This window comes from Pectinophora gossypiella, chromosome 6 (assembly GCF_024362695.1).
Source record: "Pectinophora gossypiella chromosome 6, ilPecGoss1.1, whole genome shotgun sequence".
NCBI lineage: Eukaryota > Metazoa > Arthropoda > Insecta > Lepidoptera > Gelechiidae > Pectinophora > Pectinophora gossypiella.
In genome coordinates, this window is record NC_065409.1 from 9,944,780 (window position 1) to 9,964,984 (window position 20,205).

Genomic DNA, 20,205 nt, shown 5'->3' on the forward strand with positions numbered 1-20,205 from the left:
ACTAGGATGATAAGTAGCAATAAAACAATTTCATAGTAGTTTATTTAGGTAGGTATAAACTAACCCTGTTAACCTTTTATCTCTCGACTGAACTTTATATTTTAAATAGATAGTGTACTGAGAAAAATTCTTTAGTTCAGTACAATCAGTTGGAAAGAAAATACAAACACAGTGCAAATGTCTACGGTAAGCAAATAAGTATTCTGCTAATGAAATATTAACTTTAGATAACACTTACGTAAGATAAGTAAGTAAAAAGTAAAATTATACTACTTCCTGGATACCTATCGCAAAATAAGTTAATTAAATTAGCTATTTGTTGTTTAGTTCTTCATAGTACAAAGTAATACCTAGGTACTTATGCTTACTTACTTATGGTTGTCGACAAGATGGTACAGCTTTATACCAACCTACATAGTTCAGTATGTAACATATTATGTATCTTAAGTACCTACCTACTTTACAATACTACAAATCTAAGGATAAGGAACGATACCAATTATGGGGCGGCTGCTTCGAAGAGGAGCCGGCGGCAGTGCTGCGTCGCCTCAACGACTCGCTGGCGGTAGACTCGCGACTATTCCGGCAAGATATCCGCGGCAGCCAGTGTTGGGCGCGCGAACTCAACAGAAGCGGCCATCTTAATGATCAGGACCATAAAGCCATTCAACATGGACTTAACAATGTAAGTTACGTTACAACTAGCCTAAATTGATATACGTCACGCGTGATACAATGCTTCACATTCATCAAATCAAATCAAAATCTTTATTTGTGAATACAGGTATACAGAAGGTGTTACATACATCTTATTCTATATTTTTGTTACTCAAAATATTTATTAGGTAGAAAAGGAAATAGAAGAAGAGTTGACCTCAAAAGGCCGACTGAGTGATCCAGAAGAAGACATCCACTCAGTGGTAGAACGGCGCTTGTACGCGCACGCTGGAGACTCCGCCCTGCGGCTACATACTGCCCGAAGCCGCAACGACCAGTCCGCTACTGACACTAGGCTGTGGATGCTGAGGGCCTTACCGACACTGCGCACGGCTTTGAAAAACCTTATTTTGGTAAGAGTTATAAGAATTAATAAATAATACTTGCCTATTATATGGGTATGTTTCCTAACGACATAGGTATTGGCTTCACGGCTAGAGCTTTAACCTATTTGTATGCTGTAAGATTACAGATCAGATCCGATCGGCATGTATTCCCAAATCTCATTGACACTCTTATATTGCCGTAGGTAGGTACAATTTTGTAGCTTTATGTAGGTATGTATTCTAATTCATAGGTTCTGGTAAGCAGAGCAGAAAAAGAGATAGACATCATAGCGCCTGGGTATACTCATCTGCAACGTGCGCAGCCTATTCGCTGGAGTCATTTTTTGCTAAGGTAAATAATAAAACTAAAGTCATCACTAATTTAAGAGCCACGCTCTTGTCGGTGTCTCATTCTCCATTCTTGTCTATCAAAGGCTAATTCTTTCACTTCCTTATAAGACACGTTGTTCACCTTATTTTTAATCTGTTCCATGTAAGCTCTTTTTGGTCTTCCCCTTCCTCTTTCCTTGTAGCTTCCCTTCTATGATGTCACTTAATAAACCACGACGAATTTACTAAAATCCTTACGGTCGTAACTTAAAACAACCTGTCTTAGGGACTCCATTTTACAAAAGTAACCCAACGTACTTACGCGATTTCGGAAGTCCGACACAGAAGCTCCAGCGCTATTTAGCCACCGTTCAAATCAGATTTAAACTTCTACTAGGTAACCATAGCATAACCTAACTTGAAAGACACTTATCAGCCGAATAGCAACAATATATTACTAAACTGTTCACTTTACGGGAAAAATCATGATTCTTACCTAACTATAAAATAAGAAATAATAGTACCTACGTATAAAACAGCAACTCTTCGCTCCCCACCAGCGGCTGAGCTAGGTTTACCTCACCCCTCCTAGGTTTTACTCTAGTCTTCAATTGTATGGGCGTCAGACGTCACACACAGATACGCGTGTACGATAACGTCAATATGTAGTGTCTGTGTATAACGAAATATTTTGTATGAAGTGTCCGGGGTGTGACTTAAGGCAACTGTTGATTATGTATCCTTTGCAAATATTCACCAGCCACGTATGGTGTTTGCGTGATGACGTCACTCGCCTCGAGGAGCAAAAGGGCCGTCTATCACGCAGTCCGCTGGGCAGTGGGGCGTTGGCGGGCTGTGCCCTGCCTATCGACCGGGAGAGACTAGCCCAGGATTTGGGCTTTGAAGACGTTACCCCCAACTCCATGTTTGGGGTCGGCTCTAGGGACCATATCGGTAAGACAAACATAAATAACCTTAGGTCTTTTAATAATAACATAGCCATATAACAGTTTCCGTACATTTTTTCACTAAATGACACTTAACCGAAAACTGGCTTATCTGACAGGTACACTATTACGGTATGACGTCATTAATGCCTATTATGTAATAAAACCTAGACGATATTAATTCCTTTTAAAATTCTCTTTTTAGTTGAATTCCTCAATTGGTCGTCATTATGTGGCCTGCACCTCAGTAGACTAGCGGAAGACTTGATCATCTACAGCTCCCAAGAGTTTGGCATCGTTCGGTTGTCCGACCAATTCTCCACTGGATCTAGTCTCATGCCACAGAAGAGGAACCCAGATGGGTTGGAGCTTGTTCGTGGAGCCGCTGGTCTTCTCCTTGGAGAGAGCTTCGCCTTCAGCTGTGTGCTTAAAGGCCTCCCAAGCACATACAACAAGGATTTGCAATCAGACAAAGAACTCCTGTTCAGGAGTTACGATAAACTACTGGATTGCCTCAAAGTAACGACTGGGACCATTAGAACGATGGAAGTAAGTAATTTAGTCTACATAACATAAACATAACATAAACAGCCTATATATGTCCCACTGCTGGGCACAGACCTCCCCTCAATCAACCGGAGGGGGTATGGAGCATACTCCATCACGCTGCTCCAATGCGGGTTGGTGGAGGTGTTTCTACGGCTAATAGCCGGGACCAACGGCTTAACGTGCCCTCCGAAGCGCGGAATCATCTTACTTTTTCGGACGATCAGGTGATTCAAGCCTGTGAATAGTCCTTACCAAAAAAGGACAGTCTCGAACTCGGACCTCCAGATCGTGAGCATTACTCACTTACTCTAAACTTAGTCTAAATTTATGAATATTTCTAATAAGTGTCACAACACAACAGGTAAGATAATTAGTAGAAGTAATAAAACACTGACGCCAGGGATGCTGAGGTAGGTCATCAACCTCACAACCCACCCAATAGAAGACGAAAAATATACCATTATTAATATAGGTAGGCATAGGTAATTGTACAATCATATTTATTAGCGAAAACAATAATAAGTATGAACAGTGTGTCTGATAAACTCGTTAGCTTGTCCAAACGCGGGATGTGCGAACATTTTTATTTTATGTGCAGCTCGTCAACCGATACTCTACCATGGATAGGCAACTTCTAAACTAATAGGATACTATACTATAACGACGGTATGATCGAAACCAGCCAAATATACATGACCACTTTATATGTTTGCATCACAGGTGAATGCGGACAAAGCACTAAGAGCCTTAGAACCGGGCATGCTGGCTACAGATCTGGCTCATGTGTTGGTGCGTCGCGGGGTGCCGTTCCGACGTGCTCATCACTTAGTCGGGACCGCACTGCGCCGCGCAAATGCTCTGGGAGTCGATCTTCAAAACCTGCCCCATCAAGAGTACACTGCTATATGGTGAGACACTTGATTTGGATGCTCGTTATTTGTATGCAGTGACCTACTCTACGAGTATAAAGATCGCATATTATAATCTTCTTATTTTTGATAAAGACACAAAAAATATTGTTACAATAAAAGTGATTTTATTCAAATTGCCAAGTTACGAACGCACAACATGTACATAAGCTCACGACTATATCCCAATCGGGGTAGTCAGAGGTACAATCATCGCAAGATGAGCTAAGTATGACCGTGCTTTTTGTAAGACCAACGTGATGGGTAGGTGTTGAGCCGTATCGCCGTCTGTAATGGTCGAGCTAACTGTGTTAGTGAAAACTGCACTTAAGATACTTTAATAACTCATTGGTGCAAGTCCGGTTCCCTGGTTCGAACTGGCGCTCCCCGTTTGAAAAGCAAGCCGGTGTACCACAGGACTATAGTAGAGCGTTATTCAAAACATTTTGAATGGCATAAAATGTTACAAAAATATTCTGAACAATTTCCAGCCCTGAATTTGGAACTGATGAAGAACTCCAGAAAGTATTCTCGTGGTCGGCTAGCGTGGAGCAGTATACAAGTGCTGGAGGCACCGCGAAGATCTCTGTTCAAAGACAGATCCAACAGCTGCACCAGTGGCTGGATTCTAAACAAGACGATGATGGTAAAGTATGCCTGACCGAATAATACGAAAAACATGGTGCCTATTCTCGAGAATGTAAATATCTGTAGGCTGCCAGTTACACAACGTTTTTTGTTAGAAACTGTGCAAGTATTCTATTTTATGATATGTAAAATTTCATAAAGTCTGTTTAAAATCGCGTGTTATAGTTTAATTTTCTTTAAAGTTCCCCTTCTGTTACTTTAATGTACATAGTCTAATCGAGACGTCTGAAACAAACGCATACAATAACGCGTTATTATTTCGAAGATTCGTATCTTATTATAGGAAGATTAGACATCAATATAAATAAAACTTAGGACTCAGCAAACAAGATACTATAGAGGAAGTTCGAGTTCGAATCTTTGTTACAGCCCAAGACTTGGCTCATGTAACAACTACTTACATAAGTAACAAATTGAAAAGTAGTCGGTCCCTTAACGTGCCCTCTGAAGCACGGATCATTTTGCTTTCGGGCAATCGGGTGATCAGCCTGTAATTTCCTAACCAGAATAGGGATCAGAGGGGATCAAAGTGATTTTTGTCATATATCTTCACCAAGAATCGAACCCGGGACCCCCGAATTGTGAGTGTTAGCTCAACCACTGAACCACAAGAGGCCGTTCATTCATAGAGATGTGGATAGTTTCAGTAGTCTTCACTATATGTAATTATACACTACACCTCCTACGTATTTATAAAAATAAAAAAGTTATTGAGCTAGATGAGACTTTCATTTATAAATAAAAACTGGAATACGTAAGTTGTCAACTCAGTGGCATGTTGAGGGCCGATCTGTCTCTCGCAGGGTTCCGTGGCCGCCGACGCCGTCTTCCGCTCGATTAGCCCGTGGAAAAATGCCACCGTCACAACACAACATCCCACCCTCTCCCCTGGGCCTCTGCCGCCCCCACTTCCCATAGATACCTGCGAGGCAACCACGACGCTCCATTCGCACCGACAGTGCCGGCAGCTACGAGTGACAAGTGACATGAAAGAGTTGATAATACATTCAATAGCTGAATAGCATAGATTTGCTAAACAATTTCACAACAAAGTATAAAAAATGTAAGTAAGTAATCTGTATTTAATTAGGTTCATAATAAAATATTTATAAAACTCGTTAATTGCACAGGCCGAAGTAGGTACTTACGTAAAAAATCGTGCGTGTAATCGTTAATACAGGCAGTAGAAATTATTGGAATTATTTATTTTATATTGATATTGAATAAAAAAAAATACGTGAGCTATATTAGTGAGCTAGAACAATAGTCTATTTAGAATAAGGAATAATTTTTTCCTCTGATATTTTATAATTTTCTATTTTGTCCTTTGTATATGTCGTTGTGCAATAAAGTATTATTGATTGATTGATTGAATTCTACGTGTAAGCTTCGGCCGTATATTGGGTTGGTAGCCCTTTAGACCTTCAGACCCTTCAGACAGTATTTATATTGTCTTAAAGGATCCATGTTGTTGTGTTATCCATAGACATGTATAAGGCACTTATGATCAAGTGAGATTGACGACAAATGCGAACCTTCTTGAAAAAAAATCAGCCTGTATTTTTTCACTCATTGCAGATGTTAGTTTACTATCCCTATTTCACATAGCATGATTAGAGTGTCATATCTCTCGTTTCTTTAGCACTAGGCGATGTACTATATATAGTACATCGCCTAGTGCTACACATATATATATATATATATATATATATATATATATATATATATATATATATATATATATATATATATATATATATATATATGTCCTACTATAATTATAATTATGCTCTTTTAATAAATAGGGTAGATATAATGGTGCCGATTCTGGCGGACAAAACTTTATTCCGATAGCACTAAAAATTGAGCCGCCCTTCACTTTGGCAAGTGTAAGACAAAGAAAGAGCTGGTTTTAGAAGTGACAAACTTTATATTAATTAAGTTTGCATTTTCCAGAATCGGCACCAATATGTAAGTAACTTTGTCCTCCCACATCATGCTACAGGAGCGTGTCAAGTATATTACTGCTATTTTAGCCTCTTTAAAAATCTTTTTACTAGGTACCAGTTATTTCCAGTAATCTAAACCGCAATTGCGGTGCTTTAGAACTTATCCTTCCATATTGTATTGCGTGGTAGTAGCTTTTCATCACCACACGCGCACTTTTAATAAAGTGGGTTGAAAGGCTTAGCTACGCAAAAATAATTCAATTAATTTACGTTTGTTAGCCAAAATATGAAGTTATTGATATAACCATACGATCCTGTCTAGTAAATAATTACACTACCAATGCAAATTACGTCATTCGAGAACTTTCGAAGTTTCATTCTGCATTAGATGCATTTTTAATTATAGCTTCCTGAATTATTTGTGTATTTTATCAGTGTTTTAATACCTGTTTATAAAAAAAATATTCTATGAGGTATGACCGCTTGTGTTATAGAATGAAGACACCCATGTGGCGCAGCATCTCGTTCCTATTGGCTCTATCTCTGGTGCTAGAGATTTCTGCACAACGGTATGACACCAAATATAAGTACGACCCGTATACGATGGACAACAATATACCGAAAATACGCCTATTCGACACTCCTGATGAGGAGGTAAGTTTAGTTACGATTTCATAGTACGCAGGTTGCCTAGAATAAATTGTTACCTTACCAATAAACCCTTAGGCCCAGTAGTGGGAGGGTTAAAATTATATTACTCTAACGATTGCATAAGTTCCGAACAATGGTTATTGTATTGTGCATATGTGTTGTACGCACAAGGCCGCGAAAAATGAAAAGAACCCCTTCTTTAGGCTTTTTCCCAGCAGTGGGATCTTATAGGCTAGATTAGATAACATACTATACTTCGTTATCACAGTTAGTAGTCACAGTTTCAGAAAGAACCGCAGTTTCTTTGCGAAAATAACTTATTTACATTTTGTTTGGCAGTACACCAAACACGTCCACTCTTTGTTCGACGCTTACCGTGGTGACTACAGCGACCGAATGGTGGTGGAAACGGAGACCGATACCCTGATAGGCACCACGTACCGGACGTGGAAGCGCAACGCAGACCTCATCAACTCGCTGCTCGCGCTGCCCAAGGGAATGAACGACGCCGGCCGTTGACTCCACATTGTACAACGTATAAGTACGGTCACGAGCATTAATATGTATACACATTGGTACCATGTCACATTAACTTTTTTGACAAATTGAACTGTAAGTCTCACCAAAAGGTCAAATATGTTAGTGCGACAGAGTCCTAAAGTGGGTACATTATATTGCTCATGACTGTACTCCTATTTAGCAAAGTATTTATCGATCATTTAAGTGTTATTTGTAATATTATTGCGTTTCTCTATTGTCATGTTGGTTTTGTAATTTTGTTATACTTATAATTGATTATTTATTAGAAAAAGTAAAATTAGATCTTCAATTGCTTTCTTTGTCTCAGTCAAATGTGTTTTATTTATTTATATTGGATCACCTTGTCGAATTGACAAATAAAAAATCAAGCATACTGTCAAACATACCTATATTGTACCATATTAAATGTAACTCTACCCTAGAACTTACACTATAAATACATGTAATTATTTATTGAGGTTTACCACAGTTTTGACTGTGTTAGGACATATTTACACTTGGTAATTTAATTACTAACAATATGTTTCGATAATATTAACAGATACATTGTATATAGATCAGAAGAATTAGGAGCTCATAAAGACAACCTACAACAAGTTGCTATAACAGGAAAATCTCGTATCTTTCAGTGTCGTGAGGCCAATATATAACTTGATTCTACTCGAACACATCGAATAGTTTATTGAGTTATGCGAATTCAAAATATGATGTACACATTCCATAATTTTACAACATTTCGTAAACGAAACTAGAACATAAAACCTAAGAAAAATTGAACTAAAATTCCCTCGAATGCTCGTCATTCAATATAATAACTATTTATAAATATATACCAACTGCTCATATATACACTCCCAAAACAAAAGAATCAGTACAGAAACCAAGAACGGCGCTCAATGGTTAATTTACCGGCACATAGTCTATGTTTCATATTAATGATTGTTATATTTTAGTAGATCAGTACTTTTACGCGGATACATTATTTAAATGCAAAAATAATCCTCTATTCGTTATATTTATAGTGTTATCCTATGACATCCACGACGTTCCAATAAGACTACTATAATTTTTGATAAGTACATATAATTGATTTTTAATGTGATGTCTAATATATCAATCAATAGATAATTTTAAAATTACCATTCATCACAAGACTACACAATATATATATAACCATGTAAAAGGTGTCGTTTACAGTTGCATTAGCGTACTGATAGTATCAACAGTTTCAGTAATAAAAATAAAATTATCGAAAAATAAGTGAAGCTATTCCACAATTAATGGCATCACGGCGGGGGGAATTCCGTTAATTCTGAAATAGTTGTACAATCCACCCCGGACAAGATGAATAAACAATCGACACATCCATCTCCACATTTGGGTGCAACCGGAATAGGTATATCGTCTATTGAACACGGCACGGTGGTCCGATCGCATTTAATGATGAGTGTTATGGCAACGAAGTCTTGTATGGTGTGGGAGATGAGCAGGTCGAATTGTTTACACAGCGGGGGTGCGCGGTTACCGCTAGAACTTGAGCGAGAAGCCGGGCGCGACGTTGAGCGAGCGGTGCTGCACGTGGAAGCCGAGCGCCTCGTCCGAGTCGGCGCGCGCGAACTGCGCGTACGCAGCGCCGCCCGCCGGCGGCCGCGGACTGTGCGTCGTGCGCCGGTTGCCCTCCGACTTGGCCGGCCACGTCGGGAACATCGCGGGGTCTATCGCTACCGGGTGTTCCTGGAAAAATAAAGTAGGTTAAATTTCGTATACTATTAGTCTTAACTATCATCAACTTCTGGGGGACTTTTGTTACATGTATTTAACCGATTTTAGAATTTTTACTATATCTGTTAATCTTATGTCGAGTAGATAAGAGGTCGAGGCACATTTTTCAATTTGTATAATGCAATACTCACTTTGAAGTAGGCGTGTTCAAGCGCAGCGTCAGCAGTGGTCCGCTTGGCGGGGTTGTAGGTGAGGAAGCCCTGCAGCAGCGCGTGCCCGGTCTCGGACAGCAGGTCCTGGCCGATGCGCGTGCGCAGCCCACCCGCCGGGTGCTCCGCGAACGTCATCTTCTGCACCGCCGGCAGCTCGCTGTAGCCCGGCCACACCGCCTCTGAAGGGGTACCTAAATCCTGCAATCAAATAAATCTTGTTAACTATACTTACGTCATGAAGATTTTTAGAAATTTACAATTCTCACTCCCTAAACTTTATAACAAAAATGTAGCCGGAAATATGTCAATGCAACTGATTCAACTGCCTCAATAATAACAAATTAATTAATAGCGAAAAGCCATTATGGTGTATTTTAATTATTATGTTTAAAAATACTGCAAATTATATTGAAGAAAATTACGTACCTTGAATATCCGGTTCAGCTGATCTACTTCCGACTTGCCCGGGAACAGTGGATGCATGGAGATGAATTCAGCGAATATGCAGCCTACACTCCACATGTCGATGGGCGTGGAGTACTCCTTGCCGCAAAGAAGGAGCTCCGGAGCGCGGTACCACAATGTTACCACGATCGGAGTGTATTGTCGTAAGGGCGAACCATACTCCCTCGCTAGACCGAAATCTCCCACCTGTAATATAACATTTTTATTAATATAATGCCGTATAGCTTATTTTCAAATTCAAATATTATATTTTGATATTATGCTACCTAATTGACTCGAGTAAAATTTTGGTTTAAAAACGAAACAAACTGGGAAATTAGGTGACCAACAAAAGTCAGCTTACGATCACATACGGAAATTCGAAACCATTCATTAAGATGTGCATATGAACAACGTACCTTCAAAACTCCCTTATGCGACAGCAATAGATTACTAGTCTTGAGATCTCTGTGTAGAATCCAATTGTCGTGCAGATGATGAACAGCTTTTAGCAATTGAGTCATAAGACATTTGACTTCACCTGAAAATAGAACAAAATCAGTTATGCAAACTCTTCACGACTAGGCAAATCGCTTATTCTTAGAATTATATTATTTCGTAGTTGATCTTCCCCAGTTTTTAGTCTCTAATACTATCTATTTCTAGTAAGAAATCCGCGATTCAATCAAAATTCTGATATGAAATTAAAAATAAATACGAGATCAAAAGTTACCTGGTAGAAAAACTTGTTTCTTTCCTCTCATTGTCTCCATGAGGCTCTTGAGGTCGTGCTCGACGTAGTCCATGACGATGAATATCTTGTCCATGTTGGAGCCGACGACGATTTCGCGCACCGTCACGATGTTGGGGTGCTGGCCCTGCAACAAGCGAACAGAATGTGCGCCCCGTTAGAACAACATAGACAGACCCTTCCAGCTAACCTCTTTCCAATCGTAATGATCTGTTTTTCCTCTCCCGTGATAACATCGCCGAGAATGCATACTTCACAAGTCAAAATGTGAAAGTTCTAATTTAAAAAGTGGTAATTAATATTATTAGAAGCTATGACATCCATATTTGAAGATCGGAACGTCAGAAGTGGCCAAACATATGTCTCATACATTTTATAAACTCACAAGACGCCGATCGCTTTCGCTATCATTGTCGCTCGGAACCCCAGTCAATCAACGATTTCTTCGTCATCCACGTAATTGCGTATCGTTGGTGCACTGAAAACTTCTGTCTTGGACTTCATTAGTCTAAATTTAGCTTCTTGTGTTTGGTCACTTGTGGTTATCGCGAATATGGTTACATAAAAACCGTTATTCTACAAAATGTAAATATGGATGTCATAGTCAAAACAGCATGCAAATGATGCATTTCATAGATTATAAAACGAAACCTCCTATCATTAAACTCGTTAGATGTTTGTATTCCTCCATTCACATACTGTTTTAAAACTAGTTGTTATGTTAGCTACGATAACACAAATATAAACCTATGTCTCTCTGCCACGTGCTTTTACAGACAGTCTTAGCGTTCTGACTTATAAGAACATATTTGTATAACAGCACAAATTAGGAAAATACACAGTAATGACTTGAACAGGAATACCTAATAGATAATTGTCATTGAATAAAAAAAAACAAGCAAACACTTACATTTATCGATGTCAACACTAACAAAATAACATAAGTTTGAAGTCATAGGTAGTATTTAGTTATTTATTTAGTAGGCCTGTTCAAATCACACGGAGTTGATAGTGACTAATTTACTGGTACGAAACTAATAAACAATATTTCTAATATCTATGTTTCTTAAATATAAGTACACGATAATTATTTTTTACAAACTTTCGAGGTTTCTTATGCCGCTCCTCAGTTGCTGTAAAGCTTCGTTTAGAATTATCCTGTGAAAAAAATACACTGACATTTTTAAATTACATGTCACAATTACAATCGATACAAGCAATATCTTTAAGATCCTGAATTTTATTGAATTATTACAAAGTTAGACAAAAAAGAAATGTGTAAGTATGAGGTCACCACAAAACAAAACACAAAACTAACATGGATGTAATAATTGACAAAAATTCAATGAATTAATATTAACCGACGGTTATAAATAACATGATCGTAATAATATGGTATTATCTAAAGCGGTTTCAACTGATCCCGCCATAGCAGAGGACATACAAACAATCAAATGCAATTTACTTAATTATCAAAAAGTTTCGTACCAGCAATTACGAAAAATGTCTGACAGGCATCAATGTAAACCCTACTGTAGATATTTTGGGCGTTTAGTCGTAAAATACGGAGCCTGAAACTCAGACATCGTACATTCAAAAAAACAGTCAGAATTCAAACGTGATGCACTTCTGCTTATACTTACTCTACAAATAAATAGTTCAGTCAGTATTCAGGAAATTGTTGAAGATTTTACGAATCGACCTTACGTATTTTTAATTCTTATAACAAATTTTGCACAATAAAAATACAAAAGGTTACAATCACTCTATTTCCTAGAAAAAACCAGTACTGATATTATTTACAAAGGACATGCGCGCACCTCAAAGACAAGCAATACTTACTAATACTATCTTTAAAAATTCGGATCATCTTTTTCTCCCGCAAGCTTAAAAGCTCCTTCACTTTAGACGGCTGAACAGCACGGTGAATACCACAATAAATGCGGGTTTCCATCAAAACGGAGAGTAGTAAACCAGCGGAGAAGTGCGGAATCGACCAATCACAGCGTGCGAGAAAGAAAGAGAAGCCGCTCTGTCCCTCGGGGGGATTGATCGATTCCTGCTCACTCTGTCGTGCTTTTACTTTAATTTGAACCTCATAGTAGTACGACTGTCGTGCGTTTGAGCAGCGAAGATATCATACTCCTTAGCCACCTAATATGAAGGAGGTCTAAAATAGATCCGATTGTTATAAGACGCTGATGTTGTAGGTGCACGCATGGTCTCGTAGTAGTAAAGTTGCACGATTTCAGTAAGGAAGTCGAACGATAATCAACGTATTTTTTGTTTATTTACCAGTTTCCTCATATCATTTTAACCAATCGTTCAAAAATATTTTCCTTAGAAAAATCTTACCATATTAAAACATTCACGTATTTGACCCATGTGAAGATACATTATCAGAAATGTTATCACAAACGCATCATTCGTCAGACTACCAACGTTACATCACATAAATATAATAAGTTCAAAACAAAAGTTTGAAATGCTGAACAATAAGATTCAGTATTTCAAGTTCAACACAATCTTGAAAAAGAAATAGAAAAGCAACACGGTAAATAAAAAAAAAACAATTTCACAAAATAGACATCTTCTCATGGAACGGAAATTGTCTGCTTTTCAATTTCATGGTTTAGGGCGCGTGTATATAATCTTTTTTTGCGTGTAGTACCAGGTAATAAACGATGATTTTAAACCAGGAACTTGTGCTACTTTTTATACTCATGATAAAATTAAATCAAAATTAGGTTCCACAAAATTGTGTCGTCGCAGTATCAATGGCAGACGCTAGTACTGCGATGTACGTCCTTATTATTTTTTATACTTTTTTACATTTAAACCATTACAAGAATTGTACTATCTGTTGTAACGTATAATGAAATTACCGCAAGATGGTGGATGGTCCACACGCGCCCCTGGGGCGCCACGCTAGAACTCAAGCTGCACACAAATTTATATTAACAAAGCTCAAATAGCTCATACATTTTGTTCTTTTTTTATTGTTTTATCACTTGAGTCATGTCCTTTCAGTGAGAATGTAGAAAGACGACAATAATAGATCCTGGTGCAACGGGTAGAAAGTATAAAACAACATAAATAAAAAGTTATCACTGTTTGAGGTTTATCGATTTTGTTTGTGTAGAGCTTAAGTAATAGTAGCATTACACCATAAACTTAGAAGACTTATTTTCCGAGCCATGAAGTTTATTAATGCTCGGAAACCCTAATTATCTTCTACATTTCTTGCTTATGGTGTTAGTTAACTTACGCCTTGGTTGATGAATTTAATCCAAGCGAAAGCAGAGTATAATTTAAAAATCTCCAAAAACTGAACATTATGTGAACGAGCATCTTCTAAAGAAATATATTACAGTTGACTTAGTATGGTAGGTAAAACAGTCCCAAAATTGAGATTGTTTTGCTGTTTAATTACTGCTTTTTTTTTTCATTTTGAAGAACTTGGACCACTAAGATAATTTGAGATGGCGATTCGCTTTTCAGTCAAATTTTTATGACAATACATAAGTTTGTGCATATAAACAATAGTCAAAATCTCACAAAATTTCTGATCAGCTTGCAATTTCTAAATAGAAATTCGTTAATTCGTTGTAGTAAATTCGTTTATTTTATTTGGGTTTACTCGAACACGAAAATTATTGAACAAAGTTGGATATTGTTTCAATAAAATTTTAAATATTGATTGCGTTCCTTCTCTTGGATTCGAAACACACTGGTTTATTTTTGTGTTAATTTTAGGCACATCATTTCAGGGCTGCGTTTAGTAATATTTATGTGCCAGATTTCGCAGATTGATAACTAATAATAGCATTATTTTTCCATCGATTATCTTCCGCGGGATAACGCGTAGGCATTTTTTCCTCGCGAGTGAAGGTACGAACTGAGTTTACATTGGTGCGGAGAGTCCATCTCGACAGATGGACCTGATGATATCATCTGGAATTAGCTCAAACAATCCATTTAAAATAACACTGCAACAGCAGGTAACATCATCGTGGCCATTCCTTTCAAAATTATCGAGGGCTAGCTTCATCTTCAAAGTATGATTGAATCAAGAAATGTTATTCATAAATTCACTTTCTCATGTTTAAATTAACTGGTCTTTTCAACTTTCAACTGCAAAGTTGTATCTAGACTGACCAAATGCTGCGTATCCTTGTAACTGTATTCATAGCAGTCTCACCCCAGAACGCTGAAATGATGTCCTAAAATCCTTCAATCACAAATTAGGTATATCTTCAATCCCAAAAAAAACAGCACATAGAGCAACTGTCTTGTCTATAAATAAATAGATAACTGTGGTGCATAACTTGAAGCTATACTACACGTACGCGTGGACGACGGGCTTTATGAATTTTTCGTCTTCGTTGTCGGTTTAGAAGCGAAATATCCAGTCTGACAGTTGATCAATATGCGTAAATTACAACCTCGAAAGTAGCTGAATATAATGAACACTCACACATGCGTATTGGTTTTCAATCAGGTTTTTCGATCAGATATCAGTAACAGACATTTTAAACCTGTTCAAATTGTCTTATATCCATCACATGTGAGCAATTAATCCGTCATGTTAGTTTCGAGTTTACCTTCAAGTGGCGATGATGGCGAGTTGTTGACTTTCTTCCCAGAAATTCTTGTAGATATGACATATTGATTATTGCGTCGCCATCTCAAATTAGCCAAGAAGTGCGTATTCTTAGTAGGCAAGATAGTAACAATTACTTTTCAAGACAAGACGAGAAATCTTTGAAGTTTTGTCCCCTGGAATAAATCCCTTATAAGATACTTAGGCCCGCCCGTGTATCGAAGTTGTTAACCCTTGCAATTGGGTCACACCTCTAGCACAACCCTCTTGCAGGTAAGAGGTGCCGGGCCTGTAGGAATAAAATACATGGCATTAATTAAATGAATTCCACACATGAGCCATCGAGTGCGTCACAGTCACAGCTCGTGGCTCGCTCAAGCTGCACGAAAATGACAAATTGAAAAGATATACCTTCAAACTGAGAGCAGTGAGGCATTGTGATGGCTCAAGTGAGCTTATCATATAACGTAAATAAGATTGTGATCCTACCTTGAGTAATGTATTGATCTCCCTCAAAGATGTAATAGGGAATCCTTCCTTTTCTTTCTCCATTTTAAGCCGTTTCAAAGCAACTATTTCGTCGGTTGTCTTATCACGTGCTCTGTAAACAACTCCATATGTGCCCTCCTCTATTCTATTGAGACATTGAAACTCCTCAACTGATCGACAGCCCTATAAAATTAGCAAAACTGGTTAATTTATGAATATACACAGATATACCTAAAAATCGAATTTAAAACACTTTTGACAACATTTATAGTAATATCTAAATCAAATAGTTACCTGCATGTGAAATAGGGAAATTAGTTGTTTTCCTATTCCAAACACAAATTATTTCAGCAGTATGACCTTATTTGAGTTATTACTTTAGTTACATTATTGTAATAAGTATATATAAATTTTGAAACATGGGTATATTGACGATGGCCTTAAGAATTGCAAAACATAAGTATCAGTAGTTACCTGTAGAGCAGGGTAGTAAGGTGGGAGGGCATTAATAGCTTCCTCTCTCAACCTAGCTTGTTCCTCATCTTCTTTAGTTTTCTCCTCCTCAGGAGCAACTTTGCCATTTTCTGCTGGTGGTGGAGGTGAAAAGGAATGTGATCTGCTTCTACTCTTTGATCTTGTATTTGATCTGGAAAACATGAACTCAATATATAAATATAGGTACTTCAATAATAAACAAGTAATCTATAATAATACTATAATAGTAATAGTATTGGATCAAAAATAATACCTTCTAGAGTCTCTCGATGATGGTGTTCTGTGCTCTGATTTAGGAGTAGGAGATTTTGATTTTGGCTTAGTCTTTTCAACTTTTTTATCTTTTTCAGTTTCACTACTTGCTTTAGTTTCTTCTTTAGTATTAGTAGTTTCCTCATCTGACTTAGATTCTTCCCCTGAATCAGTCTCAGAACTTGAACTTTCATCCTCTGTCTCTGTGTTTGAATGCTCACCTGCAATTAAAATGCATTTTTTTTTATTAATAGTATACATACATTTTGGAATTGGAGTTTTCATTAAATTTTCGGAAAGATTGGAAAAGTACTATTTCAACACATATTTAGAATAAAATTGTTTTATCTTTTAAAACATTAGAACTATTCTCTTATAGCCTTCTTAAATCGAAATTATTATTAGAGGGTGGATTTCTTAGGTTTATTGTCCTCGTCGTCCACAAACATAACTGAGAAAAATTCGAACATACCTTCAATCAATCAATCAATCAATCAATAATACTTTATTGCACAACGACATATACAAAGGACATAAACATACGAATAAAAACATAAGTACAATAGGCGGCCTTATTGCTAAATAGCAATTTCTGCCAGGCAACCTTAGGGTGAAAGAAGTTAATGCATTGGAGCACGGGCTGGTGCAATAAACATATACGAACAATAATAAAAAGAAAAATAAAATAAGAAAATAGTAATAATAAATAATATACCTTCTTCAGGTTCAGACTTTTCAGATTCACTTTTCATCTCTACATCACTTGCATCTGAGAGAGTGACAACAGAGTCACCATAGTTAGGAGACTGATAAGGTTTGCCTTTCTTGTTGGATGTTTCTGTAGCCGGGGATGTTGACCGCTTCTTGCCACGCCGCCTTCTATCCTCACGCCGAGCCTCCAGTTCAGTTCTGGCTTCATTCTTTCTTTTCTCCATTTCACGTTCTAAAATAAAGAATCATGGGATTATTTCAAATATTTTATATTACTTACCTTACTTACTACTGTCGTAAAACTTACCAGCTTCTATAAACCTGTTTCTCCTTTCTTGTTGCTGTTTATCTAGTGAAGACTGTCGAGGTTGCTTTGAATGTTTTTCTGAATAATCAGATCGTTTTTTAGGCTCTTGAGTTTGCAATTCAATTTTTCTTTTACTGAGTAGTCTACTCCGTAAGTCCTCTAATTCTTTATCCCCTGAAGTCTTATCCCTATTTTCTTTTTCACTGTTCTGATTGCTATTGCTATGGCTTTCATCACGAAGCCTTGGTTCCATTCTATCAGATTCTAGGCGTTTTCTTTCCTCATATTTATATTGACGCTCTCGACTCAAATATGCATCACGGTCTCTCTGAACGTCTTTTTCTTTATATATTTCTTTTTCTCTGTATGCTTCTCTAGGTCTTGCAGTATCTCTAAATGAAGAATTGTCTTTGTAAGCTTCCCTTTCCCTGTAATGTTCTCTTTCCCTATAAGGATCCTTCTCCCTATAGACTTCTTTTTCTCTCATTTCCCTATCTCTATACATTTCCTTCTCCCTTATGTCCTTCTCTCTATACATCTCTTTCTCCCTGTATACTTCTTTTTCCCTATAATATTGCTTTTCTCTATAGTAATCTTTGGATACTTCATCTCTATCATTGTTTCTACCCATTTCCCTTTTCAGTTTTTCGGGATTGTCTCGATCCCTGCTGAAAAAAATAAATCAATTATAATTAGATGTTAAATATATGGATATATATATTAATAACACTTGTACATACACTATACATACCTGTACATATGTTTCTTTTCTTTTCTAGAAGTTTCTTTGTACCTGTCCTTTCCAGATCGTTTATGAGCTCTTTTGTCTCTGTGGGAAGGGCGAAGGACAGCCTGAGGTGGTTTGATCACGAGAGAGTCGGCATTGTCTCTATCTTCATCAGACAAACTATAAGGAAATTACAAAATTATTATATTCGGCGTAATTTTCTTAGAGAGTTGACAAAATAAGACTGACGACGGATTCACAGCCATAAAACACGTTTGTACATCGTGCAGTAATTACACAACACAGAAACATAAATGACAGAAGTTTCTTGATTTCTTTACGAAAATCAATGTGAACGAGTATTATACTATATATCCATAAACACGTCATATTGCCAGGGTTCATTTTTTCTGTTTTCCTCCTTATTGTATAATAAAATAAATACCACGGATATCGTATAATTGTAAGTAGAAGACCTGAGTCACACACAAGTACTTATACACGATCTAGCCGAATGGATGGACTTTGAGTTACATGAGTAGTAAAAGAGACTTACCTAAAATCCATCTCTTCCTGGATAGGACTGCGTGCCAATTCTCCGTCTTCACTTTGGTCATCCTCGTAATTGCTCATAATGAAATTTCACTTTGATAATACCAAGTCCTTACAATAAATTAAACAGCAAAAATACAATAAATGCACACTAGTCAATTACTATTGAACAACCACAAGTTGAAAATTCTAAAACGATAAGCGTATAGCTGTAAAATTTCAATAGAAAAATTCAACACCACATTGAACTCTAATGAACGTACGCCATTTTGAAAAAGTTGACGCACAATGACGCATTACCCCGCCATTTTGGTAACAAACTCAACTGGGTTGCCAACTGTAAAACTTTTTTCCTCGTACCAAGACCAAAATCATGCCCATTCATTCATTCAAGTCCATTATTTCTTTGAGTTTCCTGGAAGTTTCCTGATTCCTCGTGTGTAGAGATGTAATTTCATTGTGAAAGTCAAAATTTCCTTAAGATTGGGTACTTTACTAAAATTTAATGGAAACATTGAATAAATTTCCCTTCCGGCTTCCACAGATATTTTTTGAAAGCCCCATTTTGAAAGATAATAGACGTACATTTCGTATCCCTGGAATTTACAAATATGTTTTATATAAAAATATTATGTACTATTCTTATTGTTTATTTATTATATTATGGAAATCATTAATGTGAAATATTTTTAATTAAATATGATTTAAATTTTCCAAACTTTCATGTCATTTCAAACGTTATTCACATTTAAAATTACCTATCTCTATTTTTTTATGCGTGGTATTTTTTTTTTATTAATTAACAATAACGAAGTATGCTGCAAATGAAATACTTGCATTGTTTCGGGCGAACTTACCAGAAATCGTCATTGTTCTCGTCGTCATTATCATCAATATTACAAAAAAAAGAAACTCTTGGAATTTGGACTCTTGGCAACTGCGGTGTGTAGTTGAGTGATAGAGTGAGAAACAGTGTGATAAGACAGAGATGTGGTGTAAAAGACGATATAGTTAGTGACTAAGATTGAGAGGGAATGTTAGGTTGGTTTGGACACGTAGAGCGGATGAAGGATAATAGAATTAAGTAAAGTTTATTATTAGAATCCACAAAAAGACAAATACAGTAACAATTGACTTATAGTTAAGAGTACAGCATTTCTTTGTGGAGGGCCGATGTCTATGCTAGGTGGAAACCTGTATTATAGGTCATCGGTACTGTTGTACCTTGCATTTATACAATTGTAGGCACTAAATTGCAAAAGCAATTCAATTGTATTATCTTTATCTAGCGTGCCTTTATTGTAACATAGCATATATTTAGTTTATTTATTAATCGGGTTTAAAATGGAGGTTATTCTCGCGAGATTTTGTGAAA

General features: G+C 37.1%; 3 protein-coding genes across 7 annotated transcripts; 2 read left to right on the top strand and 1 right to left on the bottom strand.

Moving 5' to 3' along the window:
* The first annotated feature begins 46 nt into the window (after positions 1 to 46).
* Positions 47 to 5,354, top strand: LOC126367698 (argininosuccinate lyase). Of its 3 annotated transcripts, XM_050011356.1 has the most exons (9): positions 47 to 186; positions 482 to 685; positions 846 to 1,070; positions 1,295 to 1,395; positions 2,134 to 2,327; positions 2,526 to 2,869; positions 3,590 to 3,777; positions 4,269 to 4,423; positions 5,229 to 5,354. In XM_050011356.1, exons 1-9 carry the CDS (start codon positions 178 to 180, stop codon positions 5,264 to 5,266), a joined length of 1,458 nt encoding a protein of 485 aa, XP_049867313.1. In that variant the 5' UTR covers positions 47 to 177; the 3' UTR covers positions 5,267 to 5,354. The 3 variants fall into 3 exon arrangements, with proteins under 3 accessions (XP_049867313.1, XP_049867310.1, XP_049867311.1); XM_050011353.1 differs by lacking the exon at positions 47 to 186 and having other exon boundaries at positions 197 to 685; XM_050011354.1 differs by lacking the exons at positions 47 to 186; positions 5,229 to 5,354 and having other exon boundaries at positions 199 to 685; positions 4,269 to 4,580.
* Positions 5,355 to 5,375: 21 nt separating this feature from the next.
* LOC126367699 (uncharacterized) lies at positions 5,376 to 7,857 on the top strand. 2 transcript variants are annotated; one of them, XM_050011357.1, is made up of 3 exons: positions 5,376 to 5,488; positions 6,869 to 7,028; positions 7,365 to 7,857. In XM_050011357.1, the coding sequence occupies exons 2-3, from the start codon at positions 6,870 to 6,872 to the stop codon at positions 7,542 to 7,544; spliced, it is 339 nt and encodes a 112-aa protein (XP_049867314.1). In that variant the 5' UTR covers positions 5,376 to 5,488; position 6,869; the 3' UTR covers positions 7,545 to 7,857. The 2 variants fall into 2 exon arrangements, with proteins under 2 accessions (XP_049867314.1, XP_049867315.1); XM_050011358.1 differs by lacking the exon at positions 5,376 to 5,488 and adding an exon at positions 6,198 to 6,598.
* Positions 7,858 to 7,936: 79 nt separating this feature from the next.
* Positions 7,937 to 19,128, bottom strand: LOC126367697 (cyclin-dependent kinase 11B). Of its 2 annotated transcripts, none has more exons than XM_050011352.1 (12): positions 18,835 to 19,128; positions 18,303 to 18,458; positions 17,552 to 18,216; positions 17,249 to 17,476; positions 16,535 to 16,754; positions 16,261 to 16,432; positions 15,787 to 15,969; positions 10,677 to 10,821; positions 10,363 to 10,484; positions 9,926 to 10,150; positions 9,479 to 9,697; positions 7,937 to 9,299 (listed from the first exon to the last, which is right to left on the bottom strand). In XM_050011352.1, the coding sequence occupies exons 1-12, from the start codon at positions 18,909 to 18,911 to the stop codon at positions 9,093 to 9,095; spliced, it is 2,619 nt and encodes an 872-aa protein (XP_049867309.1). In that variant the 5' UTR covers positions 18,912 to 19,128; the 3' UTR covers positions 7,937 to 9,092. The 2 variants fall into 2 exon arrangements, with proteins under 2 accessions (XP_049867309.1, XP_049867308.1); XM_050011351.1 differs by having other exon boundaries at positions 17,552 to 18,219.
* Positions 19,129 to 20,205: the final 1,077 nt, after the last annotated feature.

What these genes read in the sequence shown, in the direction of transcription:
- LOC126367698 (XM_050011353.1), top strand. Translation starts at nt 437, where the DNA reads ATGTATCTTAAGTACCTACCTACTTTACAATACTACAAATCTAAGGAT. An exon ending in CTTTGAAAAACCTTATTTTG is followed by an intron (nt 1,071 to 1,294) that starts GTAAGAGTTATA and finishes TCTAATTCATAG; the next exon opens with GTTCTGGTAAGCAGAGCAGA. An exon ending in CGGCTCTAGGGACCATATCG is followed by an intron (nt 2,328 to 2,525) that starts GTAAGACAAACA and finishes TTCTCTTTTTAG; the next exon opens with TTGAATTCCTCAATTGGTCG.
- LOC126367697 (XM_050011351.1), bottom strand. Translation starts at nt 18,911, where the DNA reads ATGAGCAATTACGAGGATGACCAAAGTGAAGACGGAGAATTGGCACGC. An exon ending in AAAGTCTGAACCTGAAGAAG is followed by an intron (nt 16,755 to 17,248) that starts GTATATTATTTA and finishes TTTTAATTGCAG; the next exon opens with GTGAGCATTCAAACACAGAG. An exon ending in AGCTGAACCGGATATTCAAG is followed by an intron (nt 9,698 to 9,925) that starts GTACGTAATTTT and finishes ATTTGATTGCAG; the next exon opens with GATTTAGGTACCCCTTCAGA.
- LOC126367699 (XM_050011357.1), top strand. Translation starts at nt 6,870, where the DNA reads ATGAAGACACCCATGTGGCGCAGCATCTCGTTCCTATTGGCTCTATCT. An exon ending in TCGACACTCCTGATGAGGAG is followed by an intron (nt 7,029 to 7,364) that starts GTAAGTTTAGTT and finishes TTTGTTTGGCAG; the next exon opens with TACACCAAACACGTCCACTC.